This window comes from Charadrius vociferus, unplaced genomic scaffold, assembly GCF_000708025.1.
Source record: "Charadrius vociferus isolate BGI_N301 unplaced genomic scaffold, ASM70802v2 scaffold603, whole genome shotgun sequence".
NCBI lineage: Eukaryota > Metazoa > Chordata > Aves > Charadriiformes > Charadriidae > Charadrius > Charadrius vociferus.
In genome coordinates, this window is record NW_009647426.1 from 335,704 (window position 1) to 358,652 (window position 22,949).

The 22,949-nt window shown below is 38.0% G+C and overlaps 1 protein-coding gene across 1 annotated transcript in view; it reads right to left on the reverse strand.

Moving 5' to 3' along the window:
- SLC2A9 (solute carrier family 2 (facilitated glucose transporter), member 9) overlaps nt 1–22,949 on the reverse strand; it is a 112,042-nt gene that overhangs the window by 34,365 nt on the left and 54,728 nt on the right. The window contains exons 8-10 of the mRNA XM_009880537.1: nt 20,196–20,306; nt 8,842–8,943; nt 6,442–6,517 (exon numbers count right to left, since the gene is read on the reverse strand). Coding sequence (XP_009878839.1) covers nt 6,442–6,517; nt 8,842–8,943; nt 20,196–20,306 — 289 coding nt within the window. The remainder of the gene's footprint in view (nt 1–6,441; nt 6,518–8,841; nt 8,944–20,195; nt 20,307–22,949) is intronic.

Here is a 22,949-nt window from a genome sequence, read left to right on the forward strand (position 1 = left end):
AACAGTCCACCTCCTCCCACCCTTTCATTCAGTTAAAGACAGGCATCATACCTAACCTCCCCCACCATGGTTTCCTTTCCCTTCTCTGCAGCATTGCCTCCTCCGTTTATCAAAACTGGATAGAAGGATGTTACAATTAAACAGAATATTCTTCTACAGCAAAAATATGAATAAATCTTCACGCAAAGATAGTGCATGGAAATGCTTTATGCCAAGTTTCCAAAGTTCTCAGGGTCTCACTCTATCTTTATCGTGCTTATTTCCATTGGGAAGGTTATCTGGAAGTCCATGCCAACATTGCTGTAATCCTCAATTAATCAGTTCATTGGGTTTTTCCCCCCCAACATGTTCCACCACCTGGGGTGAATCTCTTGACACATGGCAGAAGAGCCATTTTCTGGATCAGAGATGTTTAATTTTTTTTTTAATACAAATTGGAACACCATCAAAACCAAAGACTGAAAGACCCTCATCCCAGAACACATGACAGCCTCCCTGGCAGGTGGAGTCACATCCCTGAAGGCAAATAAGGAAACTGTTCCTTGATTGGACACATTCCGGGTCAGTTGTTTTTGTTCCTGCTGTTGTTTTTTGGGTTTGGTGGGGTTTTTTTTAACTATTTGGCTGGTGGATAAAAGGGATCAATCTCCAGCAACTTTATAAAACTACCTCCGATCACCCAATGCACACACATGCATATAGGTATTTTTCAATTAACCAGCAAAATCAAAAAACGTTTGCTCAGCAACTGTTGCAAAGGCACAGTGGATTAACTGGGAATTCAAGTAAACAGGTAAGAATAAGCAGAACCTACACTTTCTGTGTTTAAGTCAGATTTTAGTGTGCTCTTCCTGAAAGAGACAGATTCTGCAAGCACAGTTCAACATGCTTCAGTGTTCATGAAGAGGCAGCCACACAGGTTTAACTGAGGAAGCAGGGATAACTGCTTTTAGCTTTTTCTTTTTCCTTAAATACTAAGACAAGGTTAAAGAAGGAATACATTTCATATGTAAGCCCATCTATCACTACACAAATTTCCAAGGAGCTGCACATTATTTACCCACTCAGTCATTCCAAATCAATGTATTTGCTCATGATGCCTAACCCAAACAGCACAAATGATTTGTGGAGATACTGAAAATGTTCTCTTACTATTTTTCTTTGATTTTTATTTTTTTTTTGGCTTGTTGGCTCCTTAGGAGCCAGAACCAATCCCTTCAGTCCCTTCTATTTACCCTTTGCTGGATGACAATTCTTCAGTTGAAACGTATCATGTATATATTTCAGGTCAAATGTGAGACCAGGAGAAACATTTCCATGAAACTTCTGAGTTTTTCTTGACATGAAAACTGTAAAATTATTAATTAATGTGTTCCCATAATCAGAAGTAATATTGGAAAACAGTATGTTCCTCTGCAACCAAGTATCTTCACTCGTGTATAATTAACCAAATGGGCACAATGAAGCAACTGTCTGGAACAGCATGGCTCCTTAATTTATAAAATGATAAGCAATTTTTGAAGGGTATTTTTCTTTCAGATCATAGATTGACTATCTTGAACATAAGGGTCCCTTTAATTTTTTAGTCAATGCATGAAAGCTTACTGCTGTTTTGTCTTTTAATAATAATTATGAAGGACCAAATAACACACACGCCTAAATGTACCTGTTATTAGCATTACTGTTTCAGTCCCTAGCAATATGCCTGAAAAACATCTGCAAGCTGAAAAGCTGAGTTCAGAAAAAAGAAACAAATAAAAAAACCCCACAATTTACAGTAACAGCTGATCCTAGCTGTAAAGGAGCAGATGGGACTCATCCATATGCTATCAGAAAGTGGGAGACCACACAACATCTAAGCTATCAAGAAAGTATCAGATGTTCTAACAAGAGAGAAAATATTGTATTTTTAAAGGCAATTTTATGCTCTAGAAAGTTATAGCAGTATTCCTCATGTTATTTACTATTTTTAAGTGGGATAATTCTTCCAAGTACCAATAGCTCAACAAAGTAAACTGAATTCGTCCTAGATGAAGGCCTGTATCTGCAGAATCATTACAAACCATGTGCGTTTTACTCTGAAGAATGCTGAAATGCTCTAAATAACTACATAAGTAATTAAATAATATACTAAGTGTTAGTAATACCATGACAATAGTACCCAAAAACATTAAAAACCTGCAACTTATTAATAAAAAGTATGTAATTAATTTTCTTGGGGAAAAGCCCTTTTACCGAGCAGAAAGGCGGGAAAGTTATTTCCAAACTTCAGCCCTGTCTTGTTAAACTACCAGACTGCTGCAAAAGAATAGCAGGTACTGAAGTGTGAAATTTTCCTGCTAAAGGGGTGTCACAAAATATCACTGAGAAGAAAGCAATAGGAGATAGCCATTCAGTCTGGGAAAATCTGAGGTGATAAAATAAAAGTTTACAAGATCACAAGAAACTTGAAGAGGGAGGAAGAGACCGATTGTTCCACTTCTTGCAATGCAAGACCAAAAGGACATCACACAAGGCAAAACAAAGGATGTCTCCATGCAAGAGAGGTGTCAGACATGTAGATTTCTTTGCTAAAGGATGCTAAAATTTTGCAGTTTCAGACAGAGAAGGAACATGTTCATGGACGACAATGAAAATCTTGGAAACTATGTCTCAGGAAGACCCTAAGCTAAGCTGAAAATAATGTGTACTCTTTCTGTAAAAGTGTCTCCCCTGCTTGCTCTGTACTTTTCTCTAGATACTCTCTAAGAGCCACTGCATTGGAGATGTATTAAAAAATGTGTTCTTTCCTACTTCCTTCCTCTTGCTAAAACTCTAACATGAGCAGGAAATGAAAGATACGGTTAGTTTTCAGCAGAGACTTTCCCATTTAAAGAAATTACATTTTTGTGTGCCATGACACTCCACCGGCATTGCACACTTCCCTGATAAAAAAACTTAATTCCTTAGTATATGTATGATATACATACACATGTGTATGCTGTATCTGCCACGTATAGGGTATATTAGTGTAACTGTCACAGCATAGTTTTGAACAAAACAAAGCCTATTTTTAAAAGCCTGTAACTGCTAGTGAGTAGCACTTGCCCTACCTAGGAAGACCCAGAAATACATATTTCCCACTGGCCTACAGAGTTCCAAAATAAAAAAGCAGAAGTACAAACGATTCAGTTTTGTTCTTTGTGTAGTAGGACTCAGAATCCTTGGTCTCCTCGCTCGAGTGTCTATAAGCAAAAAGCTTTTCCTTATAGTCACTCTGCATCTTTCAGCATATGCCTTTTGTCTCTGAAGAGTTCCAACGACACAACACCAAGAGGAGCCTCGCTCCGTCATCGTTAACACCCTCCTCATAGGTACTGGGGCTGTCCTCAGGTGTCTCCAAAGTTGTCTCTTCTCCAGGCTGAACAAGTCCAGCTCACCCAGTCCCTTCTCACAGGACTTGTGTCCCTGACATGGTGACTCTCCAGTGGACTCGCCCCAGCTTATTGATGTCTTTCCTGTACTGGGGGGTGGGAGTAGAACTTGACGCAGTAATTGCACTCAAATACTGAAGTTGTGCCTCGTGATACAAAAAGCAGTGGATGTCTCACTTTTTGGTAATACTTTCTTTGTTCAGGAAAAATATGTATGTCCTCTTCTTATTCATCCATCGTAAAACATGACTAATAATGGAAGCTGCTTTCATATTCTGAAAGAGAACTGCTCCCAGCTAAGAGGTAGCCAAGTAGTTTAGATCTCCTAGGCCCCACTAAATAGAACAGAAAAGTTTCACTGAAGATAAATCCGGCCCCATTGAAGTCAGCTAAAATATTGCTATTGATTTACAGAGGAACCACAATATGATTCTTCTCAACTCCATCTCAACAGGTGAAGTGTCAATTAACAAAATTTTCATAGAAAACAAAGCAATGTTCAATGCTACTAAGATATTCCCTCTATTGTCAGGTATTCTAAAAGTTTGAACACACACAAGGAAGCTGGAGTGGCCAACTAGGTAGCTACTGGCACAGGGTCAATATTCTTTGGTTTTAAAAGAAATGAGCACAATGAAAAACACAAAAGAAGATTTAATTTTAAAGAATTCCTGTAGAAAGCAAGTAAGTAATGTCAAACAAAAGCTGTTTGTCTTGCATGTATCTGCAGACACTTCTCCAAAGACTGCAAAGTACAATAGAAAATCCTGAATAACATTGGTAAAAGGAAAGAAGCTAAATGAAGAAAACCAGAATCCATTCTGAAGAATGCTGAGGTGAAGGAGAAATACAGAGGGTTAATCTTAACATGCTGGAAATACATGTAAGAACATACTGATCTGCATGTTCTAAAAGTCAGTGGAACATGTCTGTAATATGGAAAAAAAATTAAAGTTTGTTTCAACAGAGTTTTTTAGAGAAAAACAAAAGTAGGTGTTGCAAGCAGCTGCATTTAATTAAATTGTCTGAGCTACTTAAAGCACTGGAAGGAAAGTTTTCAAGACGTTTCAAGTCAACATTTGACATTCCTTAGGTGTTCAAAATGCAAGAGCAGTTCTATTCCACTGAATTCTTCTTTTAAAAAATTCTCAGTCTAAGAAACGCGACTGCAGTACTAGGGACTTAGGTGAACCTCAGATTTGTCCTTACAGAAGGACAAAGGGATTGCAAGATGGTTTGCACTATTTGCCTTGCAAGAAGAGCTGGAGGTGAGGAAGAACAGTCTTCACAGGCCACCTACAGTCCAACATGAGGTACGTTAATGCCCCTAGTCAAGCCTGTTGGACTCCTTCCTTCTTCCAGTCAGCTACCATATGCAAAGAAATAAGCCCAGAGATTAGTGACAAACTGTTTTCCCAGAATCAAGGGGAAAAGGAATATTTTGATCTCCCCATTTTCCTCTAAAGCAGCATAATTTTCCCCTCAGCTTTTCCAAAAGAGAATCCACAGAATTACAGCAATGTTTCATTAGAGTCACATGAGATATCAGCAACTTTCTTTCCCCAAATAAATCACAATCAATTAATTAGATCACTTCTAAGTGAAGTGGTGAAGATGTATAAACAGTTGATTAATGTTTAATGTCAAACTCTTTATAAAGAAAAAGAGGCAATAAATGGTGCATGCAAAAAACCCCGAGAACTCAAGGGAACAGAAGTCTTACTTTCAGGTTTACAGCAGAACACCTGTGAAAAAAATCCTTAAAAGCAGCCGATTTTTCACCTTTTTGTGGAGAACAGTTTGTGAGAGAATCTTTGAAAATTTAAGCACTGTTTTGACATCTTATACTGTACGTGAATTGAATTTGGATTAAATTCCTCTTAATCTATCTGCAAATAATTTTGGTTGACATTTCATTATTTGATAACTGCAGGATCCGATTCTGATCAAGTACGTGAAGGCTAGAGCAACACTGTTTAGAGAAATACTACATTCAGGCAAGTATTTGCATATTATGCATACCTACTAAAATGTGTTTTCCAAAGATATGATGCAACTAGCATCACAGGATAAACTAGCTTGAAAAGGACTTCTGGAGTTCAGCCTCTAGTCAAAGCAGGGCTAGTGGCTCATGAACTTGTCCAGCTGAGTTTTGAATAGCTCCAAGGATGGATATTTCATGGCCTCTTTCAGCAACATCTTCCAGCGCTTAACCACTCTCAGTGTAAAATTTTTTCTCTTCTATCCAGTCGGAACTGCCCTTGCTAAGACTTGACTGCTGCTCTGGGCCTTTCGTGCTACACTTCTGAGAAAGGTCTGGCTTTATTATTCCTATTATACCTTAAACATGTTATTTGTTAAAGAAAATGAAATACAAAAATTACAATCTGTGAATACTGGATTGTGTATAAAGTTATATCCATCTCCACATAATCAAAACTGGGCTGGGAAAATAGGTCTGATAAACTCATTAGAGCCTACAAAGACAGTTACCTGAGGGCATTGGATATGAAACGCACGCAATGAGTAGAGAACTGCCAGACAAGCAGCAGCTCTACCATCAGGACATCTGCCTTTTCCGTCATCTTCCTAAAGAGAGTATGTGTAAACCCTCTTGCCTTGGAAAGGAAGAGAAGAAAGTAACCACACACAACTGTCCCCTTCCTCCAGTGTCACATCTGCCTGGCATTTAACTGCTAACACAAGCATTGATAAAACAGATTCCAGTCTCAGAGTTTTTTATAGATTTAAAAAATCACAGCGATCCTACAATAACAGCCAACACCTTAATTTGGTACTGATTGCAATTTAGGCACTAGTTCTCAATTATGCTGACAGCTAAGTGGGAACGTGTGCGTAGACAGGTTTTTATCAAGAATGTGGCTGTCACCTTTTATTGTCTCAGACCCCTTGCTGTCTTCAGATAAGGGTAAAGTGAAGTTTCCTACAAGCAATTTGTTAACATAGTGCCAGTGCAAAAATACTTGTGCTTTAACAGACAAAGAAACGTGAAAAAATACAGACATACCTGGTCCAATGCAGAATGATGCAATGATTGCAAGGATGCAAAATATACTGAGGTAAGGAAGCCAATGCACGGTTTTCTGGGTAGATAAAAGACATTAATGTTAAGTATACTGTACATATAATCAATACTAAAAAAAAAAATAAAAAAAAATCACAGATAACAGATAGTGTTTTCCATGATTCTATCTCTATTTCAAATTTAGTCTAGGATTACTTTAGAAAATCACAGTATTTCTGTAGAACTTTATTAGATGATTTGTATTAAAGGTCTTGGTCTCTGTGGAATTCCTGCAGAGAAACACTAGACAAGTTATTGCACCACAGGAGTCCCAACTCTGAAAGTTTACAACTTCTTGTGCTAAAATTCAAACCAACATAGAAAAGAGTTTTTCTTTCCATTGAACAGATTTGGCGCCTCCATCCTCAGCTATTTCAGCCATGTTTAAAAAGAGCAACTAGGACAGCTCATAGAGATTCAAAGTTCACCAGTTAAAGGCCTTGCTGAAGTCTAGACACGACAGGCACTCTTTTGGGTAGGACAGCTGTACCTGAACCTTAGCAAAGGAAGTGAAAGCCACAGTTTAAGCCATAATCTGATTTTGCAGACAAGGAGTGCCACGTATGCAGACAACAGGTACAGGGCAAAAGAGAACAAACTATAAATGGCTCTTTAAGGGAAGTCTAAATGGAATTGCCTATTTTCATCACAAGGCAATCTTTTTTTTACTTCTAAGTAGATTTTTCTTTATTCAGACCTCTAAATGACAGGAACATAAAATATAACGAGCAATTTCTACTCAGTTTTCAGGACACTTTCTTAATCACATATGTGAATGCTTGATAATAATACTAATAGATGGGAAAAACCCATGGATTCCCATTCCTTTCTCTCTTCATCGGTGGATTTTTATCCATCAGCAAAGCGTGAATGCCATTTTTACTAGAATTTTAGTGTTTTTGCAAAGTTAGTTAAGATATGTATAACTGTAGTATCACAAAACACCACCTTCAGTGGTGCTGTAAAAGTATACTTGCTAAAACAAGTAATTATTTATTTCAGTGTTAAAGATAGACCCCCATTCTCCAATGCTTTTTCTCTTTTGGTCTCCTTTAGTTACATGGAAAACATGGTCTCCTAGGCATTAACATTAACCAAGAGACCTGTAGATCTATCAAAATTACACATTTTGGAGCTCTCATCTGAACACAGATCCAAGGTCTCTAAAGGCACCGAGAGACAAAATGTGCAAATACGGAGTAGATACAAATTCCCCTGAGATCAAGCCTATTTGTACGCTGGTCCTTTGTCCAAAGCACGACCTAATCTCTAATACTGAACACATTGAGAGACTTCTGAAAGGACTGAAAGGTACTCAAATTTCAGAGGTTTACAATAGCTGAAGGTTACATATCAAACCAGGTTCTACAAGATTTGGAAGAGATTTTTTCACTCAGCATGCAAAACTGGCAATAACATCTCTCTTCTAGAGAGCTGCCTTACAGTTGTCACGACGGGTACGTGAAGTAAAGCTTTATTGTGCTGCACATACAAGTCAGTCAAATAGAACTTTGCAACGGTGTGGCATACTGCTAGTCAAACTGACAGGGTAACTCTCTTCAACCAAGAAACTAGATTTGAAAGTCAGATTAATGGCAAGACAGGAATCAACGACAGCAGAAAACCAGCTCGATGAAAGACCACCCAAAACCACGCCACTGCAGACCGTCAGCTTTACTTCTCAAAAGCTCTCAGGAACAAAAAGAAACTGCATCATTACGAAAATGGAAGCTAAACAAGGAAAAATTACTCAGGGTCAGTATTTAGAATGGTTTCATAATCCTCCTCTGATCATTTGAAATAGCCAGGGAACTGACTGCTAATAGCATCTGAGAAATTAAGTGCAGATGTTCTGCAAAGGCTACGTCTTAATATTTTCAATAAAAATATTAGAAATGTAACTTGAAAGAAACATCAAGCATGGTAATTTTTCACTACTGGAAAAAAAAACATCCCAACCTAAGAATAAGGACGACATAGAAGACTCAAGAAGACTGCATTATAAACAAAGATAAAAACACAGAATATGGGTAAACTATTTACTCAACTATGGGTAAAATTGTCTTCATAATAGTTCATGATATGCATGAATCTTTTTGAATAAAGGAGACTGAACGCGACAAAGCCCCTAGGGCTCTTTAATACAAAAGCTGCTATGGCTAACCATAGCACTTTGAAACTAACAAATTCATAATAAGCAAAAGACAGACATTTGAATCTTTATTTCAAAACCGATTAAAAGGATTTGCTTACCTAGGAATGCTGAGGGAAACAGGTATCGAGCACCTGGTGTTTAAAATAGGCAAAAGAGAGAGTAAAAATAGGTAGCGACTGTAGTGTTACCTGTAAAGTCAGAGAGACCGTAAGCACTGCGAAGAAGACAACCATCAACCCAAAACCTCCGATGAGAAGAGGCCTGCGTCCAAGCCGCTCAATAACTAAGCCCTGGAAAACAAAAAGTGGCATTTGACTTTCTTGATAAATCACTGAAGGATTCAGACCATGTTATATGTTCTTCTAGTGAATATGAACATCAAAAATAAAACGATGGGAGTTAATTTTATACTATGTATCACCTATGATATGTTCATAATTGTGTTCACAATTATGTTTACACAATTTAACCTCTTTGAAAAAAAACAAGTCAGCATAGCATCACCATCCTTATTTGAAAACACTGAAAAAAACTAGGAAACCATTAAAGCAGTACTTGGTATTAGTTTTATGCCTCGATTTCCTACTACAGAACATATATGACCACATAGATAGGAAAAAATGTGCAACTGGTAAATCCAAGTTTAATACCATCAGCACGGTAGATTTCAAAATTACTACTAAACTTTTGTGCAACAATTTAATAATAAAACAAGCGCTAAACATTAGCTATATAAAAAATAATTAATATGATAACTACGTGAAGTTCGATTATTTTTTTCCAGGGTATAAATAATTGTACATTGATTAAATGGCTTAGAAATTTGCACCAAATTTTTGTAATTATGTTCTTATAATATGTAATTTTTAAACGTCAAAATGCTGAGACAAATTACAGTCCCTTGCTTTTGCATTTTGACTGTTTCTTAATTTCAACATCTCTCTGAATTTAAGCTTAAAAAGTTTAAAATTTAAGATTAAAAGCTTTTTAGCATAATTTACTAATCTAAAACTTATTTTAAATTTCTTTTTTTTTGTCCAAACACAGAAAAATCCCCATTTAGTTGTGATTTTGGATAGTTAAGGTAGCCAGATAAAATAAACTCCACCTGTCAGAAAACTTCGCTCAGACGAGGTGCGGTAACATTGATACTCGTGCACTGATGCACGTTTTGAATTTATATTTAACACCTGAACATGAATCAACTTCACTTAAAGAAATCACAAAATCGGAATGCTTATCTGCTAGAGAAGAACATACTGAAGAGTTTCTTGAAAGTTTTAACATGAAACTGTCTTTTCTTTGCTAGTCTGACTCATTAAAATAGGCAAATATATATGTTAGGTCATGACATCTAATGTATTAATCCCGTTGATAACTACTGTAATTACTAATTACAGTTGGCTTTCTTATGAGAAGAATAAAACAATTTTATGAAGCCTGAAACATGCCACTTCAAATAAGTTAAAGTCAGAATCACACAACCATTTGACATGTCGTTATTTACTGGAGATTGAAATCCCTCTTTCACACCTCCCTCAAGCAAAAGATAAAATGAGCAACTAAAATTAAACGTGGAGTAATACCCTTAATTCTGGGAGACGATGCACACTGTTCCAGAGTGAGCATCTAGAAGACATGGGTTAAAGGAATGTACAAAGTCATCCAGGGAAGAAACACCTTGTCCGACAGGCACATCTCCCACAGCATCAGGTTCACCAGCTGATTTTAGGACAGGTTTCAAAACATGTCAACCCCGCACCCTGCTGAGCTGGACTTCCACACCAGAGACGCACACCGTGATGCTGCAGAACATGGAAAGCAGCTCTGGGGCAAGCTTTAGTGTTCTTTAATTCTTTAAATGAGGAAATATACTCATTTTGACAGTTTCCACAGCTTCCATAATAGAATTTATTTCAGAGCGATGTTTAAAATAGACCCAGACTGAAGTTATAAAGATTTCACATTGTGCTCACGGGGTCCAAATGTTCCAAAACTGCAACTGCTGCACCGTCAAAACCTCTACAAGATGCCAAGTACTTTCCACTATGATTAAAGAATCTATTTTGCAAACACATGGCCACACATACACTTAACCAAGTGACATTTTTTATGGCTACAAGGGATGAAAAGTTATCTGATGGGTCCATGAGAGGATGGAGGCTTCCACAATAGATGCTTCATATGTAATTTGATATGAATTACACGTTCAACAATAGATGCTGAAGATATAATTTGACAAACCAGGGAATTTCCCTTATTTTTTTTCAATTCTGGAATGGTGGTTGTGGCTAAACAGTCTTGGTGTCACACCAGCTGGTGGGTTTTGTATTAAAACGGGGTAAGGAATGAATTTCCCCTCTTAGAGGGGAAAAAGGTTGATAGATGGCTCTTATACAGAGCAAAACATGGGGAAGAAGCGCTAGATGGTTTCTGGTTGTAAAACTCAAAGCAAACCCTAGTAAGGGAAGACAGTTTGGACTAAGTCCTCCGAAAAGATGTGTGTATGCAATTGTGCCTATATGCACTGAGAATAAATAGTCGGATACGTCTGGGCAAATCTACGTGGGTTGGTGAGGAACTCCCAGTTTTAACTGAGAGCAGCCAAGCACAGATGCAGTTATAGCAGATCTGCAGGCTCCATATCCCTTTTACAGAAAAGCATAATAGTTTCCAATACATTTAAATTCTTTTATATTCAGAGACAATTCAGGAAGAAATAAAACAAACCCACATGCAGTCATTCTCTTCCCTGAGATGATGCCAGGTTTCCCAAGCATTCATCATTGCTATTTATTTAATACAGTAGCAATGAAGAACCTGAACCGTTCAGCTTCTGGGCACTTCCTGCAGTTTCTGTCTCAAAGAATTTACAATTACAATTCTTGGTAACATTTCTTGGGATTTATGGAATGGACCAACTTTGTTCACTGGAAAAAATAAGCAGCCATTTTGTCCTTCTTCACAGGGATGCTATGATGTACCAGCATTGCTGGGAATTGTGTAATCATTTCCAAAGTTGATATGAAGTTAAGTACACTGACAACACTAATAAATCTAGGAGATACAGGCTCGGAAGGCTTCTCAATTAGACGTGATTAACTTGCACAGTTACGGGGAGAGAAATGCCTACTTCCATTTTAAAGCTAAGGACACCTCTAATTTGTTCAAATGTGTGGCCTACCTCTGGTACCACCACTTCCAACCCAACAAAACACACTTGCTCATGGCACACATTCAAACGAGGCACACCAGTCTCTGCTGACATGGGACCGTACACAGAATCAAGCTCATGAAAAGTCAAGCGTAACAATCAAACCCATGCTCCCTACCTGGATATAAATTACAACGCTGCAGTCTCCTGAAAGGCAGAATGTGTGCTTGGGAAGACAAGGGTCTGTGGCTTTGCTGGTCAGGAGGCAATGCAGAAGCATCCCAGGGCCCACTGGCAGATTAAAGTTGTTGAACTGGGAGCCAATCCACAACAGAAAAGCCTCTCAGGAGGCATCATCTTTCATCAAGGCCAAAAAGGTTTTTTTGAATTGTTTAAGCGCACAGGCACTTCAACAGCCAGCCCGACGAGCTGTTTAGCTCTACAGTACTTCTAACCAAAATTTGATTTATTTTTGAGGATTTCTTAAGAAAACCTATGACAATAAATCAGTACCTCAAATTTCTCTGCTGAGTTGTTTGTTCCCCTTTTCTTGATGGAAAAAAAAAAAGCTCAGATAATCTCTGAGGCTTCAGCAAATACTTGAAAATAAAGATCTAACATATCTTCTACAACAGCAAGTTTCCCCAGTGAAAAAAAATGCTGGTTTTGAGGTTATAAACAGACAACAACTTCATTTTTAGTTGTGATTATACAAATCCAAAACTTGTTAACTTGCAAAACCCACTAAGATGCTTATGACTCATAAGAAGTGGAAGATGATTCACCAGTTTTCAAGTATTTATTTATAGTTCTGAATGCTCCACTGCTATGTGCTGGTAACTGTTACCTATTGAAGACCTCTAACAAGTCCAAATATACTATACAGTAGAGTAAATGGAATAACAAGAAATTCAGTATGTGCTCAAGTTCAGTCAAAAAAATAATCTTACAACTGTTTCCTGTGATAGCACACTGAGTTATGTGCCAAACTGTGTAGGCTGCTACTTGTTTATGTGTGATCATAAACATGCATTTGTAGAAGCCTATACCTAGTCATGGTAATTAACACAGCTGAAATTACTGAAAATGTGTAAAAAAATATTGCAACCAAAATTCTCTCAACACAAACGTTTGGTGATAAGGCGGCAACTGACATGCAAACTAAGTTAACAGTTCACACAACTTACTTTAGTCTGGCAGCAAACACTTGTGAATAAAGTTAAAAAAGCTAATGTCAATCTTTTCACTTGAGTCAGCTACAGATACCGGAGCTGACATAACGAAAGCAGAGTGCATTAAAAAAGACCAGACAAGCTTCTCTGGATAAAATGAACGTGTAAGCGAGTTCTACAGCCCAAGCGCGAGGTCACCGAATACTATTCCCTACTTATTTCCTGGCCCAAAATTATACTAAGAGAACCGTACTAGATTTTCTTGATGTCTCAGCTCTGTAAAGAAGTTTCATCTATATGCTAACGTCAAGAGCAGCCACACACATTTTTTTCTCATGTATTTTGGATATAGGTCTGAGTAAGACTGTATGTCTAGATTCAGACTTAACGTGACAAGCTAACTGTGTGTTACTTCCATTTTAAATAGCAGGATTAAAATGGATAAATCACATTTATATCGCTGTTGGGTCTATTTATGACACAATGTGTAGTATTTTGCATCCAGGAAAAGGAAAGGAACAGAAGACTGAGGGTTATAAATTGGTTTTTTGATTCATATTTTCACGTATATCCATCCACTTGTCTACTGTACGAATTATACAGTTGTAAAAGAAAGAAATGGGTTATTTAATTATCTCAAATGGAATTTAGAGGCCCAGCACCAAGTTTAACCACATACGCACAAGTCATAAATAAATTTTTGCCTACCCTGGCTCTCACATCGGTTTGCCTGTATCTGTGTTAATGCCATGACAGGACAAGATCCTACACATCTTCTGTAGGTACTAGGCTAGGGATTACTTTCAGCACAGGCTGAAGTTGATTGCTAAGTTTCTAAGCTCAGTCTGAACTATTTTGCATTAAAGCAATCTTAATCAGCTTCACTTGGCAGTGAAATTTTCCATTCACTAAGGAGGGTCTCCATACTCAATGCCCACTGGATCAGCATGACCAAGACACAGCCCATGCAGGGATTCCCTCTAGCCGGCCGCTTTCGCCTCAGCAGCGCCTCTAGCAACACACCTGAGGGCAGCCCAAAAACCCCCCATTACTTTATTCCTACTGTGTCCCTTCAGTAGATATTTTTGAAACAAAACTCCTTCTGTTGATGCTTTATTTGTTAAAAGCACTAAGTTTTGTCTTGTGTCAAGTTTCACGTTACAAAAGCTAGACTAGATCTTGACCTTGATCTATGAGAGATTATCATGGCTGGTGCTTCATTTTCTAATGATGGTATTTGGATGCCCTCATGCAGATCACCTTGAATATACTGGGGGGAAATTTACACCACCACTCCCTTTTTTTTTTTAAATACTCAAAAGCAGGAGGTATGTCTTTAAAATGTTCAGTTTCTGAATATATCCTGCTTAAGGATTTGTACTAGACAAATACAATCTCTAAACCCACTATGCCTTCACTCTTAGGAGTGGCGTTGTAAGGTAGACCTTTATAAGGAGACTTTTTCTTCCAAAAGGCACTACGTTTGTTACTTCAACACATGTAATCTTTGTCTACCCAAAAGCTCAAGTGTTATGAAATGATTAAGAAGAAAGAATGTCTTTGCTTAAAAGCGATCCCATTGACCACTTGTAAATTAAGGTAGTTTGCATTAACACAGTCACGTTTTGAGATTCACCCTGCAGTGAAAATGTACCCATGCGCTCCGGCCATCGACAAACAGCATGTCCTAGGAAGCTTCTGGGTCACTCTTTTCTACTGCTGATTCTTTCTGCTTACATTTTGCCCAATACAGTGACTTAAATCCCAGCATTTTTCCACTCACAAATTTGCTCCGTAAAGATTGCACACATTTACATTTGAGATCTGGAATGAGGATGAATTTGTGACTAGGGAGTAATTAGTGACTCCCTGCATCTAAAAGAATTCAGTATCTTATATTCCAAATGAATCATCAAGGATTTTTTTTGGATTTTACTTATTAGACATACTTAGCAGTGCTTTCGTAGGACTGAGCAAAGCATATGTAAATTATCTAAAAAGTCATGCAATCGAAATTTTATATCGGCAAAACAAATTAGTGTGGTAGGCAATTTTGGAAGCCAACTGTTTGCTCGTGTAGGCAACTATTTATGGATTCTTAAAATTATAGATGATGAGCTGTACAAGTATTTCTCTTGGATAAAATTAATGGTCTTTGGTGCCAGGTAACTTTTTCCTTCAAATCAATATGCAGTAGCATATTGACTAAAGACTGTTTTTTCACCTCACAATTTATTAGTTAAAATGAGGCTTTTGTATTGATGATTAATGAAAATCCCAAAAATGTTCTAAGCTGATGGCTATATCTGAGAGTGCTGGATCTGGGCAGATGAGCACCTATCTTCTCTTACATAGGGAGAAGGAAGAGAGGGTGTTGCTTTCATCCTCCCAAAACCACTAGGATGAATTACTAACCAATCAAACAGTCTGACAGCAGCTAGAGGAGACTAAGGTGATAAGAACAGCCAAAACAGATTTGCTCAGTGCAGATCGGTGTGACTTCTTTCACTGTTGGGGAGGAAGCTAGGTTGATAGAAAGAAAATGAAAAACATGACAGATTTTGACTTTAGTAAACCTTCTGACACAGTTCCACATGGCATTTTGTATTTGTGTGTATGATTTTTTTTCCTTCCTAAAGTGCAGCACTGGGTGCCTTTCCTTGCTGAATTTCATCTTACCAATTTCAAGCCACATGTCCAATTTCTTATGATCTTCCATAGTTCTTGAAAATACTTTTAAGTTTCTCCCTCTGGAGAGTCTGAATGACATAGTTGGTTATAAAGGCTGTTACTTCTCCCATACTATTAATGGATATTTTTATGATTAATTGATCCAGGACAAACCAGCAGAGACCCACTTGGTATTCCTTTGTATGACAGTGAAGTGTTGATAGTTTTGCAGTTAGCTGAGCATCCATACTGTTAACCATTTCATCCAGCCCACACCTACTGTACCTGATATTCTCTAATCTCAACAGGACAGACTTTTTCACACAATATGTACGAAAAACTGTGAAATTCACTGCTTTATGATGCCATGGGTTCTAAAAACATTGAAAAGTAACTAGACAAATTCAAATAAAAAATTCTATCCAGGCTATTAAAGGCCAAGATATTACCTTCCAATTCTGGTACTCCTTGAGCAATAACTCGTCAGGGTTAGGGGAGCAAAACGGGAAAATGCCATGTTTGCCCCATTCTTGCACTCTCCTCTGCTTACACCCTATTGCGGATTATGGGTGGGTCAGGGTTGATTCTGACCTAGTGCAAACAATGTCACATTGTATTGTATTAAAAGTCTTAATAAAAATCAGATTATAGCAAAACTTCCTCAGAACCCTCGAGATTAAAGGTTTTGTCCCCCCATCTTTCCACTTGCTACGACTGGCTGTCACTGGAATGTATTTCTTTTTGTTCTGACCCCAGTGGAACCACAGAGTTTCAATGAAGATATCTTGCATTATCCTCTGGATGCCATGGAGGAAACGTATTAGGGATGAGAACACCTACTGAAGTGTCTGGAGTACCTGTGTTTTAAGATGTCCCATGCCCTAAGCAGGGAATCCCTTCTTGTATGTTAAGACCTATTAACATGAAAAGAAAGACAGAAGTCTAAGAGACCTTACTTATGACATCCCAAAGCAGAATAACATCTAACCTTAAGAAAGCTGGCTTCCTTGACTTCGGTGTGATACTGCGAAGGATTTCCTATATTCTTTTATGTTCTACTACTGAATTATATTTTAACTCATTCCAGGCTTCGCACACCTTGTCTATGTCACAGGCTTTGGAAGGCGCATTAGTAACACCTTGATGCATCACCTTATGGGAAATGCTTAAGGCGTAATCTTCTCAATACAGTCATAGCTAGTCCTTCTGTGAACATTATATAAAGACCAAATGTGGTGCCACAGACGGTAAAATTGGATGTGGGATGCTTAATCTGAATAACATTCTCTTTTTATTCTATGCTGGTTTCATGGAGGGGGGGGACAAGGAGTCTTTCACACATTTATTTCTGTCTGCCTTTCCATTCAGCCTGTTGCCTTGTCAAAGAAAGGCACTGGCAAATTGTTCTTTCTGTCCACTAAGTGGACAACTAAATTAAATTAACCTCAGTTACTAAAAATTACCGAAAAAAAAGCCATAGTAACCAATCTTACTAAAGAACAAGTAAGTTTGTGTAGCTCCCTTACTGAAGAATTTAAAGAACAGACTTCTAATAAGCATATATTTGGCAGGAAATTACTTAGGTATATTCCATCCTGCTTAAAAGCACAGCACTAGGTTAGGTAACTTACTGCTACGACATGTCTACGAGTAGGAAAATCTATTCAGTATTTGATTCCAGAAGATACCAAACTTCTTCAGAAGCAAACTGAAATTAGTGGCACACCCATTAAAAAGTAGCTTGTCTAGCAAGTCCTCTAAACTGAATCTTTGTTCAGTACAATGGGTGGAGAAATACACAATTAACCTGAAAATATAAAGAAAATTTACATCATGTCCCCAGAGAGAAGCCAGGGTACCACGTGCGCAATGCTACAACACATGTATTTCATGAAGTACAGTAGGAAGTGATAGTGTAAGCAGGAGTTGCAGCCAAATTATATTAATGAAAGGAAAACAGTGATGCACTTGTTTCATTTTTCAATGTCTTGTTTATGTGGCTTTTGCTTGAGAGGAAGGGGGATGGAGCTGTACGCAAAGCATGCTACTAGCAGGCATATCAAGTGATCTGAGCCAATACAGACCTATAAAAAGGATGGGATGTTATTTGCCTTTCCTCAAGGACCACATCAACATTATTACTATTACACTGCTGCTCCCAGAAGACACGTTAAAGGAAGACTTTCAAATTTTTCCACAGTTTGAATGATATTTTATCTCCTAAATGTTGTTTTGCTTCTCCATGAAATATCTATTTCAATCTTTTCCTTTAGCATTCATATGGGGCTCATCAATGGAGCTTACCAATGCCTAAGCATTCTTACTGAGGCTGAGAGTCTCATGACCACCTAACATATGCATCATGATCAGAGATGGTATGCGATTTCATTGTTGACCCCTCCAACAGCTATATCATTTAAAAGAACAAAAATTCTACTTCTATTACTGATAGGAGTACCTACTGAAATCCTGGAATTTATTGTTAATAAAATCTAGTTTATGCTAGCAAGCACAATATACAAAAAAATACCAGGAAAACTAAGTTCTCCCCTTGCTTTGTCCTGCTTCTTCCCTTCTTCCCTCTGAGTAGTACATAAGACATATGCACCTGACTTAACAGTAAATGCTGTCAAATAGATTTTTTAAAAAGACGAGGCAAAAAGCTGAGAGGTTGGGAGTGGGAAGGAATCCCCAATCCTTAGTTCTAGCTATGAAAAGGAAGTTACTTATAGAAATGAGAAGCTGCAAAACCTTCAATTGAAAAACCAAATTCATGTTGTTTTCCTTTAAACAGCAGCAATTAAACATTTATGAAGATTACTGAAAAAGTTAAGGCTACAAAGCAGCATTTCGCTTGAACTCAAAGAGCAAATTTGAAGGCAGTGGAGATACATCAGCATTTCCAGAGGCATAGCAAATAGACTGAACAGAAAAAGTATTAAAAACACTCCTCTTGGGCATAAAAAAAGTTACCACACATACCAGGAACCAAAGCAGATATATCTACCTCATTACGTATGATCAGTGTGCTCTGAATAAGCCCCACAAACTGATAGCACAGAAAGAACTGAAAAGATGACAGACCCTATTTATAGAATTGCTTTAATATCATGGAATCACCTCCATGTAATTTTCATCTGTTTCCACAAAAAAAAAAAAGAAAAAAAGAGGTGTATTCTTGACAAAGATCACTAGCAGAATTATTATTTTTACACATATCTTAAACAAAGAAGCATTTCTGCAGTATCACAAAGAAGAAACTGTAAGAAGTAGAGATTTCCACACTTCACTATTCCCACCTATTAAAAACAGTGTCCCTTTAATTAAAGAAAAAAAATAAGATGGTTTACCCAGAAATAGATTTGTGGAAATTTACAAAGATCAGAAGAAGATCTTTGTGACCTTTGAGAGTCCTTATGTCCCATACTATAAGAAAATATACTTGATAGTTGGATTTAGTTTAACATTTTATAGGTCATAAGCAGTTGCTCTGCCACTGGAAAAGATTTTTTTGCCAAAACCATTCTTCTGACATTTAAAAATGCTTGTCTGGTGTGTCCAATATTGTGCAAATACAGTTGGTATAGAATGTATGAAGTTAAGGAAAAATTTTAACAAAGAAAGAAAAGAGTATTTACTCGTTTGCAACTTCCTATTCCAAAGACTTCTCCCATTATTTTTAATTTATTACAGTTCTGTTTGCACTGCATCTCCTTTAGGTTTAGTTCGCTCATTTCAAAGTGTATTCTTTTCCTAGTCAACTTTTCTATTTTGAAATAGGAAACAAAAAAACGTGCATGGGTAATTTTTTCTATTAACATCTTCCTGTACGTTCAGTGCATGACAAAGGTACACGACGTACTCAGGAGCTCATGTTACGAAAGGATGCCTCCTTGCTCTTGCAAACAAGATAGCAGAATTTAACATAACATGGGACAACCTTGTTCTAGGGTGCTGGCTTACTTTTCCAACAAGCTGGGTTACAAACATTTACTCCTATATTTTTAAATGGCTGAAGAATTTTCCTCACTCTTTGCAAGCTGCTATAGAAAATGTGCTATTAAAAAATGCCCAGTAAGACATAAGGCTGTTTCTGCCATCCACACTGGACACACCTCGCTGCACGATGCCTGAGCCTGCTCCAGCAACATTGCCTGCTTCCCAGTGGGCACACGAGAAGGCTCCGAGATGTGAATAAACTGCTACTAGGTAAAGCCATTCTACCAGGTGAAATCATTTATGAGTTATCACTTGATATACTTTGGGCCTTGTTGTTCCTGGCTTCTTCCTCTTGGCTTATACAAAGCACCTCAGGATATATCAACTTTATGCTCCTTTTATGCAACTAAAACTAGACAGGATCTTAAAAAAATCCCCAAACCAGGCTTAGGATTAAACCTAGAAATAATATTTTCAATTGCTTTATCAACCCAGTTTACACTTAGTCCTCAATATACTATTCTGTTTATATTTTAACCTGTATAAGGAAATAAAATTGGTAATTTATATATCAAGCACGTTAATGGATTTTTAAAACCATACTTACAGAAAAAACAGCAGCCACAGTCTCAACAGCACCAGTACTTAGGGTAACATAGGGGATTGTTTCATGATTGATCCCAGCTTCACTAAAGATGTTGTTTGTGTAGTACCAGATCTGTATCGGAGAGCAGAAAATAAGTTATTAATCATTACGACTCGCAATACAAGATACTGGCACTCAGTTCAAGCATCTGACCTGCCAGAGGCCAGACTTGTTAAAAAACTGAGCACCACTGAATGACCAAGGGCTCGGCAGGACAACAAATGAAGGAAAGGCACGAATTTCAGGTGGATTAGTCACAATGCTGCTGCTGTACTTCTGCTTGCAGACCCAGGCAGAATTACAAGCAACTTTAACTCAATCTAGCTTAATTCACTTTAAGAGTAAATCAAAGAAACTCACTTCAAGTTTGAACGAGAGGATACAAATAGGTTTCATGTGGTCGAGCCCCACTGTTTAAAAAGCAGGTTTCGGTGGTTTTATGGAATACTTCAATGGCACGTAAAAACAGAGGAGAGAACAGGAAAGACATGCTGAGAGGCACTGCAAAACCTGCTCCTTTTTGGACAGAAGGTGTGAGATTTATCTCACTTTAACCTCACTACAGTGTGGACATCTGCAGTCAAGCCATCACCCTCATCTCTCTATTATCAACAGAAACAAAAGATACTTTTAGAGTAAGAGTCATTTGGTGAAAAGTAAACAGCTGCTTTTAGGATTAAATGAATCATAGGCTAGAAGGAGCTGTCATTAACGGACAGAAACACAGGGAGAGTACACTTACCAGCTTAGAGGAAAACTCCTGTGTTTGGTTAGTAAAACTATAGCCAGTGGTGACAATATCCAGATGGAGAATATATATACTTTAAAATAACGAGTCTGGTAAATATCAAAGCCCCATTTGCATCACAAATAAAGTCTGAAGACCATATGATAATTACATTGGACTCAAGGTTACAAAAAAGAACTAGCCAAAGATTGTGGCTGCCAAGAGCATGCAACAAGGAGACACTGCCTTGGAGAGAGAAGAGATAATTGATTTAGTAGAGAAGATGAAAACCAATTGAAACAACTGACTGTAAGGAGAAAATAAAGTTCTAAACCACAGCTGATTACCTGTGGCAACAAAACTGAAAGCCAGAGATAATAATGGCACTAAACATAAAAGCAGCAGTGATATTTTTTCCACATGCAGTCCATGTGACAAGCCCTAACAGGGCAAGCATTGCTAAAGAAAAGGCTTGTCTGATGAATGGAAGTGTTTTGACCACATAAGGAAACCCCTGCTGCCTGCCAGCATATTATGCACATGGTACACGTGTTCATCGAGCTACTAACTCAGGAGCTTTGTAACAAAAGAAAAAAAAAGAAGTAATTCTAAATTCCCAACTAGCCCTTCAGCAAAGCTCCTTGCCTCAGATCAAAGAAGAAATCCAACTCATCTTACATTAAACAAAAGTAAAATAAAATAACAAGGACTAAAAAGTCACCTGTATCACCTTACAGACAAAGAAAAGCTGACTTAAGACTTTTATGCCTACTGCTGGCACATCAGCTCTCACCAGAAGAGGTGCAGTGACAAGAAGTGATAGCAGCAAACTTCTCCATATGAACTTATCTGCCTTCGTATAGCATGCACTGATGTTAATTGTGCATTTCATTGGCCTTGCTGATACAGAGCACAGACGACTAAAGCAAAACCAAGGATCAGGTCCCAATTCCCTCTGAAATGTTCGTGACAAGTGAGAAGTTTTTTGGGACCCAGTACTCTGACAACTTATTGACCTCCCCGTCCTGGTTTGTGCGACACAGGACTAATGTCTATTCTAATACTTGGGAAAACTGCACTTTTAGAAGACTCTAGTGTCTGAATTTGTGAAAATATTTACTTTACAGCCAGCTATGGTATGTGGGTTTCAAGGTCTCAGTGTTTTCGAGCTTGCCAGGTGTGCAGATGAGGAGGAGCAAGACCCAGGCACTTGACCCAAGCTGGCCAACAGGATTATTTCACACCATCAACGTCACATTCACTATAAATTAGAAAGTTGGCTGCGAAGTTCTCTCTCTCCCTTGACGGCTGCCATCCTGAGACCTTCGTGCCCTGGTGCCGGAGTCCTGAGGCCTTCCTCTCCCCCTGAAGCTGTAGCGCTCGCAGTGTCTGACATTTGCTGTCCACTGCTGGGAGTGAACAGCTTCCTACTGATATCAGTGTCTGAGTATAATCTTTGCATATTCTGTATTGGTGTCGGGATCAATATCGGTTCTTTAGCGCTGTTAATTATCTCAGATGTTAACTGTCTAATCTTATTCTATTAACTCTGTTTATACTTCAGCTCCCGGGTTTCCTTGCTTTTCCCTGATTCACCTTCCTGGGCAGGGAGGGGTGATCAGGTGATAGAATGATTGTCTAAACGACAACAAATTGTTACGGGTCTCTCAAACCATAACACTCCCATACCCCTACTCAGTGAATATAAGGAAAACAACGTAGCACAAAACCACAATAAAGGTACAAGACTGAAAAATTCATGCAACAGAAGTTAGAAACCATGTAATTTAGGCCTTTCATTCTTGATCTCAGTTTTGCATAGCAGGAAGAGCTAAAAACGATGGCGACAATGCTGGTATGCAGACCTTGAAAGAGAACAAGAAGAAAGAAATGGAAGAGTCACTTAAGCAGAGAACTCCCAAATGCAATTTGCCAAAAGGTAACAACTGGAACATAAGACCTTTCACAAGTGGTTTTACAGAAGAGGA